This window comes from Hipposideros armiger, unplaced genomic scaffold, assembly GCF_001890085.2.
Source record: "Hipposideros armiger isolate ML-2016 unplaced genomic scaffold, ASM189008v1 scaffold_10, whole genome shotgun sequence".
Taxonomy (NCBI): Eukaryota; Metazoa; Chordata; class Mammalia; order Chiroptera; family Hipposideridae; genus Hipposideros; species Hipposideros armiger.
Window position 1 is genome coordinate 1933261 of NW_017731360.1, and position 12544 is coordinate 1945804.

Here is a 12544-nt window from a genome sequence, read left to right on the forward strand (position 1 = left end):
TTTTTTTTTTTTAGCTGAGCCATCCTGCCACCTGTGGGCAGCTCAGCGGCAACTCAGCCCGGGCCAGGAATCGAACCACTGTTGCTCAGAGCTCACACTCTTGAGCGAGCTCTTAACCAACTGAGCCACTCGGCCGGCCCAAATTCAGATTCTTGATAGCTTCGCCTTGTTATGTCTTGCTAACAACTGTTTTACTGCAAGTAGTATTTACTATTTGTTTAGAATTTGATTTGCATGCTTGTAGACCTCAAGGATATTGAGATTTGAACACTTACTGTGTTCCAGACACTAAGCAAACACTTTATTTGCATGATCTCATTTAATCCTTAAAGCTACTCCTTGAAAACTGGGAACATTGCTGAAGCCCAGTTTCTAGCCCAATGCCTGGTCCGTAAGAGATGCTCAACACATAAAATAATTCTTATTTTACAAATGGGGAAACAGGCTCAAAAAGGATAAGCCACAAGTCACTTCTGTTAACCATCACCTCATACTGTCTCCCTAGATAAAATCCCTTAATCTGACATGAGTCCTCTTAACCTATCATTCCATTTCACCTCTCATTTCTCAAGCTCTCTGTTTAAGTGATGTTGTTTGATTCATTTGTCCCAAATACACCTTGTGCTTTCTCACCTCTGCACTTGTGCTATTTTTTGTACTTATTTTGGCTTTTCATTTTTCAAGGTCCAGTTTAAATTTCACCCTTCAATGAAGCTTTTCCTGAATAATTCACAATTTCTTCTCTGACTCCCATGATACTTCATATCCATGTCAGTACTTTGGGACATAGGTTAGTGCCTGGGAAGTTACCTCTCTTTGGAGAGGTAACATAGGTGGGCTCTCCATTCATAGGGCTTTGATTCCGTTTACACTTTTTTGTATGTGTTTGCACACATGCATATACACACGTGTGCTTACCTTATAGAATATGACCACCTCATCCATTTACTCAATACTCCCATAGCATCTGGCCCAAAGTGAATAAATAGTTCATTTTGCTCATCAGTGTCTTTTAATAGAATTGCCCCGTCAATGTTAGAAGGGACGGATTGGCCAATGTACCCTTGTTGAAAAGCAATTGATCGTAAATGTTAAGAGTTTATATCTGGAGTTTGAATTCTCTTCCCTGAAAATATGTCCGTTTTTATGCAAGTACCGTACAGTCGTGGTTACTGTAGTTCGATGTGGTAAGTTTTGTAGTTCTTTTGCAAATTTTTATATAAAATCCGTTTTCTTGAACTTCAGAAGGGCCAGACTGGTTAATATTCTTTTTCTAGACTCATAGTTCTAGAGCTCCCTCTTCTGTTGCTTTTATGAAGTGTTCAAAAATAGAGTTTCATGATTTCTGAGATCCGGTTCTGTTTCTCTTTGACTTTTTGGGGGACCATCTCTGTCTTTCACGTCTTGTATTCATGTGCTACTCAATTTGAAGTCTCTTCCTAGCAGTTTATAATACAAAGACATAAAAAAGAAGAAAAGTGGCCCCTGGTCCTGCTGTCCTCTTTTGACAATTTTGGAAGCAAATAATGTTCACATATTTAGTATCCTTCAGCAGTTGACTAAAGTGAAAGTCTTCCCCCATCTTTATCAGTTTCAAGAAATTTCCTTTCAGGGAAAAAAAAGTATGCATTTACCGAAATATACGTAATTATTCTTAAAATAGATATTTGTACAAATTATTCTTGAATTTGCTTGTTTAATATATCTAAAGGATGTTTTAAAATTGGGAATATGTGTCAGCTAAAGAGTATTATCACTATTTTTAAAAACTATTCTTAAGACTTCTCAGAGTAACTCAGGTAATGGGGCTCTCTTCATGGGCCCCTTTTCTTGATAGACAGGATTCCTGTATGGTTTTGGGGAAGGAACCAGGGCCAGCTACAGGAAGTTTTCCCAAGGTCATCCCTCACCTGTCCCAAAGAACTGTTTTCGGTAATGCTTCTTACATAATTATTAATCCCATTAGCGTAGTCTATGTTTAAATAACCTTTATGCATTCAGGTTATCCTGATTGTATGGTCCCATCTCCCAGCTGTCCTGATCTGTTGCCTCTGGTTACACTGTTTCAGATTCCATATTCTTCAGAAACTCTGGTAGCTTTGATGCTTTTTTCTTTTAAAGATTTTTATTGGGGAATTGGGGGATGTGAACAGCGCTGGGGAATTAGGGGAAAGGGAACAGACAAGTTGCTGTCGTTTTGTTCTTCAGTCTAGTTGTGGAGGACGTTGCTTCACTGGCCCAAGTTGGCACCTTCATTGCACTCTTCCCGGGTGAGGCACATCAGTCGCCGGCTTCTGGACGGCCGCTCACTGCCGCTGCTGGCCGCTCACGCTGGCTGCTGGCTACACATGGTAGCCCATGGCAACCCACTGCAGCAGGGGCTGCAGCCTATGCCATCGCCAGCGACTAACAGCAGCCCAGCTCCAGGTTGAGCTGTTGTTCAGCATCTTAGCTGTGGAAGGCAGTGTCACTGGCCCTCATATGTGGGATCCAAACCGGGGCCCTCTGGCATCCCAAGCCAGTTCTTAACCATCGCGCCACTCGGCCGGCCCCAGCTTTGATGCTTTGACTGTATGTATCTTCTTGTCAATGAGAAGGTACGGTCAGTGAGGATAGGAATATAGTCTTTTTCTATACATTAGTGCTCAAAAAAAACCTCTCCTGACTGACAGGTTGCCTGAGGAGTACTGATGATGCTTCCGGGGGTTGTGTTTATTCCTTCCAGGGGAACCAGGAAGTGGGACGGAAAGTGATACTTCTCCAGACTTCCACAACCAGGAAAATGAGCCCAGCCAGGAGGACCCTGAGGAGCTGGATGGCTCTGTGCAGGGAGTGAAACCTCAGAAGGCTGCTTCTTCCACTTCCTCAGGGAGTCATCACAGCAGCCATAAAAAACGAAAGAATAAAAACCGGCACAGGTCAGTGGCAGGGACCACCCCCCACACCCTGTATACCCCCAGCCCCCAACTTCCTCCCACCCACCCAAAGCTTCTATGACCATTGCTGTGAAGGGACTTTACTAGAATAAAAATTCTTCAAGGTTGGTTCAGCCCATCTGTTGCTGTTGGGAAGAAGTTCCATTGGTCCAAAGGAAACACTCATTTTTCTGAGGGATGAGTTGGTGTAACCATGCAGAGGGACAGCCTTTTCACTGTTTCTAGTGTAGAAGAATTTTATTCCATAAAACCTTTAATATGCTGAATTTGGAATCCTTTTAGAAGTGGAAAAGGGGAAATGGAAGCAGAACCTATGTAATAGTATTTGAAAAATTGCCACTAGTCCGTGTTGGGAAGCTGCAAAATGGGATAAATTCCTTTGCTCCGAATCCTGATTCCTGCCTACTCTATTCCCTTGTGAATGGAGAGAACTGATCTAACATGCCTTTTTTCTTTTAAAATACAAGTTTTTTGGTTGCTTGTGATTTCTCTGTTTTTCTGTATCTGCAATATGCTGATTTCAGATATCAGAGGAATAATATAGAGTCTATAAGATGTCTGAGTGCCTTCCTAGGTTAACATTTGTCCACTGTGTTTCTTTTGCAGTGCATAATGAGATAGGAATGACATCAGTGAACAGAGAGGTCAGGTGTCACCCAGGGAGGATTTTAGCATTCACTCTGCTTGGGGTTTGTATAATAATGCAGGGCCTATTAACTCCAATAATGGGAAATACAGCTGCACTCAGAGAGGATAATGCATAGTTTTTAGAGTAAGGAATCTTGCCCTGGCCTCAGACCTCCTGGGAGGCATGGAAACCAGGTATCCATAGGGTAACTTTTGTTCTGCCCCTCTTAGGAGCCTGCGTGCTGAGGAGATGAAAGGAGGTGTGCGAGGGATGGGTGGGGTTCCCTGTCCTCCGTTGTGCTTCTGGATTGGCTTGCTTTACAAACGTGGGATATTCCTTCATACACCAAAGCTTTAAATTGTTAGCTCCATGGGTATGGCACACAGGGATAATATAGAATTAACTCTTAACTGGTTTAAGCCTCCTTGGCATCAACTGATTCTTTAATTCTTTTAAGAGGTTTTCTTGGTGGTGGTGGTGGTGGTGGTAATTTTTAGATTGCAGATCTAGTATTTCCTTCAAATAGAGACTAAGGACTGCTGCTTAACATTTTCCTGCAAACCACAGATCACCCTGCCAATCTTATAAGTGCAGTAAGAAACAGCAAAAATTACATCTCCTTTTCTGTAAGGCTACATGCTGTTTGATCCCTGTGATAGGACCGATGCTAGCTTATCACAAACAGTAGCAGAGAACCACACTCTTAAAAATATTTTTTTAACTTGTCAAGATAATTAAATGTCATGCTCTGTGTTGCTTTTCTTAAATATACTCCAACATCATTTTAAAATAATGATGCTTTTCCTGTTTCAGTGTCTAGAGTAGGGAAATTCCATTAAAGTTTCTGGGACCTTTTTTTTCTATTACTGATAGAAATAGACTCTAGATAGCTATTGTTTATTTCACATAGGTAATACTTTATTTTCCTGATCAGCTGATGATAAAATGGAATTAGGCATTAAATTTAACATACTTCTTACAGATTTCTAGGTAACATACTTCTTGCGTAGGAACAGCACTTCTTCCTACCCTTTTCTCTCTTGGCCCTAGACACTAACTCCTTCCAGAAAAATTACTAGGATTTATAAAGATCTTTGCTGTTAGTTATTGTTTTCACAAATAGTGTTTTTTGTTTGGAAAGCAGGATCCTTTGGTCATATTCCTGGTTTAATCAGGCTGGGCTTCTCCCTTGGACTTAGGTACTTGCGTGCTCCAAGGAGCAGAGTGGAGCTGATTTACCTTTCTAGGGAAAACAGGTTCTGTGCACTTGAATGGCACCTCAGTGGTCAATTAAGGGTCTCAGATTCCTGACATGTTTATTCAGGTAATATGTCTGGCTCAGACGCCCCGCCCCCTGACTAATGTCTTAGTGGGTCTGACAGAGTGGAGCTGAGGGTGGAGCACTTCGCACACATTTGTAAGTTTGCACCCAGTCCAGTACTTGTTTCTCCTCCAACGTGCCACACTTCATATAGTCAGATAAAGCCAATAGTATATTATTTCAGCAAATGTGTGAGTACCTACTATGTGCCAGGCACTGTTTAGTGGTGAGTAAAGCAAAGTGGAAATAAATGTGGTACTTAGCAAAAAGGAATTACTTTTGAATTTGTCCTCTTCAGGATTATGAAAATTTATCAGATAATTTTTAGCATTCATAATTGATCACACTGTTCTGAATTTTTATATTTTACATGATACCTGAATGATGAAGTCCCAGTATCTTTAAAGAAAAAATTAAAATAATAACTTACAGCTTCTCTTTTAGATAAACTATACCAAACTGTAGAATTCTTTTAGGTAGTTTGTGAATTTTTCATTAAGTAGATACAATCTCCTTTAATTTGTGAACAAAGTTAAGTGAGGCTGAAAGTTAAATTTTTGATAGTTCCTGGTTTGTACACTTACTGTATCCTCTTTCTTTCAGCTTCACTCTTGCAAACATTGGCTAGGAGGAAAAGGCAGACATTTTGCATGTTGGTTTGCCACCTGTCTATAGTCTGAAAAGCTTTGGAGCCACCTGAGAAGCTGGTGGTGTCATGCTCCAGGTTCATGTGCTGTAGAGGTCTGCCCAGACCATGGTCTATTAGCGGTGATGGCCCTGAATGACGACCTCATACTGCTCCCATCCAGATCCCTGAGTCCTGGGTGCTCGTGGGTGTCAACTTTCCTTTGTTTTCATAGGGGCGCTGCAGACTTGGGTGTTCCTTAACTGTAGCCCTGACATAAACAGTTAACTGCCATCACCAGTGCAGGCTCTGCAGTTTCTGGAACAAGACTCACCTATCACTGAAGTTTACTCATTCGACCCTTGGCTTCTAGAATGAATGCTGTAGAGAAGGAGTACCATGATCCCTGGACATGAGTAGAACATATAACTTGAGTTAAAAGTTGTAAAATGTTTCCTTTTTTAGAAATTGTATAATGTTAAAAAAAAATGTATAATGTTTTTCTCTTACTTTAGTCCAAGTATGTTTTGCTGAGTTGTTAGTACTGTCTTCAAAGCACCTTTCATTATATGACTAAACCCTTCTTTCTCGATTTCTTCTAATGCCCTAATTATATTTGTCATTACAATTAAATATTTTCAAAGTTCTAACTCTGAATCTGACATCTAATACAAGGCCTGCAGGTATCTAGTTTCTAATGCAGTAACTTTTGCTTTCATAGTCTCTTTTTCTGATACGAAAACCACTGAGGGAAGGGAATCTCCCAACCACAAAATCTTTGGTGCTTTGATGTTTGAAACTTTATGGCTTAAGATTCTTAAAGCTGATTTTGTTTCTACAAATCTTGTTAGGGTGGCTAATCGACTAATTTATTCAATTAGTATATTAATTTCTATTGCTTTCTTCCTTTCAAATGCTGCCCCTCAGCCCGTCTGGCATGTTTGATTATGACTTTGAGTAAGTTTGATTTGAATTAGTATTTGTGCTGTGTTGTTTAGTGTGTAGAGACCAATATGCCTTTTTGAGACCTTTCTAACCCATAGTTTATCTGTTTAATTGTAGGTATGTATATTAGGTTAGGCTGGGAAGTTTTTTTTAAAAACAGAAAAACGTGATGGAGGTAACATTTTATTTAATAACTTCAGCAAAATTAAGTAAACTTCACTTTTATGCATTTTAATTGCTTTTAAAATAGATAACTTTTACTTTAATTCTTATTTAAATTGATTTTCTGGCTTTGCTTCATAAGGAGATTAATAATTTAAGATCTTGATACTTTGCTTTGGAAAGATTTAAAAATTGAAATTTGTTTAATTTCTTCTGTGTTTCATGCCCATAAATACAAACTCCTAGTCTCTTTCTTATTGTTGATCACTGTGTGTCTCAGAGATTATCAGTGGTATAGTCACAGCACTAACACATTAACATAGAGCATGCCCTCTTAAGCCAATCTCTTTAATGTGTAATTTTGGAATCATTTGAAAAATATTATATGGCTTTCATAACTGCTATGTATTTCTTTTTGAGTCATCTAAGTTTGCCTTGTGGCAAAAGTACTTGCTCATGTCTTTAAATACTTGCTTAATAATATCTGGATAAACAGCTAAATATGACATAGTCTAATGAAGAATGTGGATTTTACTTAACCAAATAGTCTTTGTTATAGCTTGTGCCCTATGCAGTAGCTGATTCTTGGACTCTTTCTGTAAATTAAAATGCAAATATCTCTTATCTTTCCTATACAGGATTGATCTGAAGTTAAACAAAAAACCACGAGCTGTAAGTATCAGCTGGACAAGTTCAGAGAGCCTGGTAATTCTGGAGATGATTAGAAAAATGTATTCGTCCTCAGAGCTTGAGTGCTCCTAATCCGGGGTCACTACTCTTGTTTTAAAATCTGGGATGTCCATCTGCAAACACTTTAACCTTTAAGTGTTACTTTTTTTATATTTTGGAGAGAGAAAGGGGTTGCACATTTTTACTGAAGAAAATCTCTTTGATAAAATAATGAATTGTTAATACTAGCTTTTTTTTTCTGACTGGTGAGCTCAGGATGTCTAATAATGAGGGCAGAATTGGTATTTTAGTCCTTTGGCGGACTCAGAAGACAGGCCATTTTCAGATATGAAATAATGTACATTACATTTAAAATTGAATCGTTGGCTATAGAACAATCCCCTAGCAGAGTTATTCATGAGATTTTTGTTTGTTTGGTTTTAGGTTCAGACCAATGTTCTGAGAATAAATTGGGGCCTTGTTTTTCTCTCTTTAGGACTATTAGAAGACTCATTAGTGCAGAAGCTTCCAGGCCGTAGAGCCCTGCCTCCCTCCTCCGACCTCACAAAGACAAACACCCCTCACCCGAGTGTGTGGCCACCATCTCTGCTTTCCCAGACCCAGTGCCTGTGTCTCTGAGTAGTTTGTTCTGAAATGTGACAAACCAGTCATTTCCGTAAGACCACATCGGATCGTTTACTTTGTGTCATGTTTAGTAACAGAACTGCAGGAAGACCAAGACATGGTTATAATCCCAGCAAGTTGCTAACTGAATCTCTCTCTTCTTGGAACAAATGTCTCCCCCCAAACTGGCTGGCACCAGCTTCGTCTGCGATACCCATTGGGAAATGGTCTCTGCTCTTGTTTTATGCTGAAAGAACACAGGTTACATTTCAGAGGGAGGCTGTAAATACCTGGCATTTTCTTATTTTGTTTGTGTTTTATCATTTTTCTATTGTTGTTTTTACCATCTTATTTTCATTTTGGGACTTCTTTTGTAACGCCTTTGTACGGCTCATACCTTCCTGTCAACATATCTGATCATCTGTTTCGTGGAGTTGCCAGTATTCCTAACAGAAAGTGATCTGGTTTACCACAAATAAAATGGGGAACTTGGCTCTTTGTTTTGTTGCAGGGGAAAGGTACAGAGTGTTTGTTTAATAATTACCTATCTTAAAATCTCTGAGTTGGAAGCAGTTTCATGTTCAAGGAATAGGAAAAACTGAAAAACGAAGTTTTAATCAGTACTTTTAAAATAGATATTTTTATTCTTTTGTATAAATAAAATTTCACAGGTTTTGATTTCTCATGCTTAGTTTTAAACCTGAGATTGTTTTTTTCACTTATTTATTTGTATCATGCCTTATGGAAATTTCCTTTTCCATCTTTTCTCTCGTTGCTGGTATTTGCCCGGTTAAATATTGCTCTTCAAATCATTAAGGCATATGGAAAGCCTCAAAATTGTGCCCAAAGCGGATAACTTATGGAGCTCTTGAACAGGGTGAAACATAGGATCAACGAGAGCCATCAGTGCCCAACAGACCCCTCTTCCTTATGGGTGTGATGGGCCAAGGAACTCACTGGTAATTGTTCCCTGCCTCTGGCGCAGTGGTCATCTCCCTTGGCTGCATTTTGGAATCCCCTAGGAAGCTAAAAAAAATACTAATGCCTGGGTCCAACCCCCAGAGACTCTTAGCTAGGTAGGGTACCATCTAGTTATGGGGATTTCCTTTCAAAGAGTCCCTGGGACTCTGATAAGAAGCCAAGCTGAGAACCATTGCATTCAGAGACTGGATGGTGTGATTTAAATCCCATGTTGTGAATCAGTCTAAGGGGTAAGATTTGGGCCTCCCCTTTCCTTTGCCTCTATTTAGTTGTAGTCCTTTACTTATGCCCAGATCTTTGTTAGAAAAAATATGTTCCATTTGTGATAATATTGGTAGAGCTGAATATGGGTGGTGTCTATTAAATCAAAACAATTCTACCTTGTCAGATGTGCAGAAGCTTTCACTCTTGTTCTCAAATAAACTTGGTTTTGTTTTGGACTCTGTGGCTATTTAGATGTCATTGGCTATGTCTTTGGGAGCAGAAATCCAATGTCGGTTTTGTTTTTGTTTTAACTTCATTGGGGAACAGTGTGTTTTTCCAGGACCCGTCAGCTCCAAGTCAAGTTGTCCTTCATTCTTAGCTGTGGAGGGCGCAGCTCAGCTCGAAGTCCAGTCGCCATTTTCACTCTAGTTGCGGGGGGGCGCAGCCCACCATCCCATGCGGGAGTCGAATCGGCAACCTTGTTGTTAGGAGCACGTGCTCTCACCAGCTGAGCTATCCTGCCACCTGTTGGCAGCTCAGCGGCAGCTCAGCTCGGGCGCAGCGACACTGGCCCATGTGGGAATCGAACCGGCAACCCTGTTGCTCAGTGCTCACGCTCTAACCAACTGAGCCACCTGGCTGGCCCAATGTCAGAGTTTGTAAGGAAATAGTTTCTTACATTTATTGGGTTGTCAGAAAAGTCATGACGTATTTTTCCTGTTTTTTTGTTGCAAAAATGCGTCATGATTTGCTGGACAACCCAATAGATTGTTCCTTAAAAAAAAAAGAAGCTAGTAACAATGGAAACCAGAGTATTCTGTATCCTTGTTGGTTTGTGTCCTTTTCCAGCAAGGAGGGGTGGAATACCCACAGTTCCCTTAACTCTGCAGAAAGTGTATGGCAAACCTGAAAAGATTTGACTCGCATAGTTTGACATTTGCTAAAGGTAGAGTAGGACTGCTCTTTAAAAAGTGTATTATTGGGTTGTCGGAAAAGTCATGACAGTTTTCTGTTTTTCGTTGCAAAAATGCGTCCTGACTTTTCCGACAACCCAATATTTAAAAGCATCTCTGTATATGAATATACCCACGTGTATATAGGATTACAGTGTCAGGCTGCTTGCTGTATACTTATTTTCTCTATGAAGTTGAATCACTGACTACGGGAGCCTCCCAGCTTTCCTGTACATTGGCCAGGTGTGCTGGACATTTTCAAGTCCTGAGAGATCGTTTAGATTCCCGACATTAGGGTAGTTGAGAAAAAGGCACCAAGGGCTACCTCCCTACCGTGCTTGTGATACTTATCACCTCCATTATAAACTAAGTTTGCCTGACTTGAAAAGGAGATAAGGTAATGACTTCGATCAAGTCATTGATCAAAAGAACAAAGGTGCTAACCCGTTTAGCAGATTCCTTCATAGTACCCATCTATAACGTTTGCTAGAGGTCTGCTGGGTGGCCTACGCCATCCCATCTTAGCAGCCCCCCACCAGCGAACTGAACTGAAATGATGGCAAGGCCACCGAGAAGGTGCCTCCTGGGCGCGCCTTCACCAAGTTAGATGGGTTTGGAACAGTGCTTTGCTTCAGATCTTAGGAATGGAAGATGAATTGGCTTAAAGAACGAGAGCCAAACTGCAAGATGACTCCCATGCTGTGTCCTCCCGCCTCCCCTGTCCTGTAATCCAGGGAGACGTGAGGGCATGGAAGGGCTGAGGGCAGTCATGGATTTCTGCCATCTGGGTCAACTTGTTTTTCTGTACTTTCGCCTTCTCACCTTTTAAGATGGAAGTCCTTTGCTCCTTCAGGTAGTTTTAAGACATGAAGAACATGGCCAGACACTGTAGTTATGTTTTATGTCTTAGCCTGGGAGGATGGCCTCAGTACCAAGCTTCCAGCGGAGTCAAGTAGACTCTTCCAGGGGGCTGAGGAAATAGTTTATTCAAACTCAATGTTCTAAACACCCTCAGACCCTACAAGTTGCCCAAGGCAACTTTGCAGGAACAACCCACAAAGGGAACGATGGAGCTCTGTGGGGCCAGGGTGGGGGGCTGAAGGGACGCATCATGAATTTGGAAAGGACCATTGTGGGTTGAAAGCATGGACTTACAAAGCCATATTTTGGGGTCTTTGGCGTGCTCTAAGGAATTGATCAAGAAGGTTAAGCATTTTCCCACAACTGATATTATCCTGTTTGCTTAGAAAAAAAATCCCTTGCTTTGAAAGAGTAGGAAGCAGAATTATTTCTAACTCCAAGCTTGGGCCTTTGGGTGCTGGGGTGACATAAGTATTCTATAAGGAGTGCGCTTTTTTTTTTTTTTAACAATTCTTTTATTGGGAACAGTGTTGTTTTTCCAGGACCCATCAGTTCCAAGTCAAGTAGTTGTTTCAATCTAGTTGTGGAGGGCACAGCTCCTTGGCTCATGTGGGAATCGAACCGGCAACCTTGGTGTTATGAGCATGTGCTCTAACCACCTGAGCTAACCAGCCGCCCCTATCAAGAGCATTCTTGACATCCTGTCCTATGCAATAAATAAGGGGATCAGGCAAGTGTGAAATGACCTGGGCTTGAAAGCAGTAAGTATGCTGTTTTGAAATAGTCTATGACCTAGTTTTTGCTTTTCTGATTTCTCTGCCCTTCAACCTTACTCCAAATTACTGAGGCATTATTACACTAAAAATTCACGCCTGAAGCCCAACCCTGGGGCAGTGCTCTGGTTTGGCTGCAGTGTGGAGAGAGCGGATTGTGCTGTTTTGTACACATTTACTTCTCCCAGGCTGGTGCCAGTCAGTGCCTGGGAAGGTGATATGTGCGGAAGATGCGGTGATAATGAAAAGAAGGGACTGGGGGCTCATTCCTGCATTCATCTAATGTTTTCATGTCTGAATTATGTAAACACTAAGATTTACGATTTGAAACAGTTTTCAGTTTGAAGAACTGCTTCTGAGGAGTAGAAGTTTGCTCTGCTGAGCTTGGCTGTGGTGGAGTTGATTCTGACCCCCACTTTTGTAGGGCAGTTGTCCCCAGTGGGGACAGTATGGAGGGTGGCTCATGGGCAGTGGGAAGAATATATCAGGCCTTTGATTTATATTTATGTTCAGGCTCACCCTTATTTAGTTCCTCACTTTGAGTGTGATAAAATATACTTAAAATGTTAGTTCATTAGTACATGTAGATAATTTATAAATGAATGTTAGGTTGGACTACAAGCAATTGTTGAGATTCAACCATTTTGATCTTCAAAAACAGCAGTTATCACGGTTTAACAACATATACATGGTGGGGGTATATATGCTTCAAGCTTTTACTGTTCGTGTACAAGAATAAACTTTGGAGACCCCTGGCCAATACAACTTGCCTCAGATCCCCACTGGTACCCTCATAACTTACTTCTGTTCTCGAAGGGGCTTTACATTTTTTTTTTTTTTAAGCTGAGCCATTCTGTCACCT

The 12544-nt window shown here is 40.8% G+C and overlaps 1 protein-coding gene across 4 annotated transcripts in view; it reads left to right on the plus strand.

Moving 5' to 3' along the window:
* The window catches only part of MEAF6 (MYST/Esa1 associated factor 6), a 33941-nt gene extending 24610 nt beyond the window's left edge, over window positions 1-9331 (plus strand). The window contains exons 5-9 of one of the 4 annotated variants that reach the window (XR_002125850.1): window positions 2726-2918; window positions 6438-6467; window positions 6573-6630; window positions 7256-7289; window positions 7783-9331. Coding sequence is in view for 2 of the 4 variants with exons in the window: in XM_019659093.1 (XP_019514638.1) it covers window positions 2726-2918; window positions 6438-6467; window positions 7256-7289; window positions 7783-7791 (266 nt within the window). In the remaining 2 variants the exon portion in view is untranslated. The remainder of the gene's footprint in view (window positions 1-2725; window positions 2919-6437; window positions 6468-6572; window positions 6631-7255; window positions 7290-7782) is intronic. The other 3 variants (XR_002125851.1, XM_019659093.1, XM_019659100.1) reach the window with 3 other exon arrangements.
* Window positions 9332-12544: the final 3213 nt, after the last annotated feature.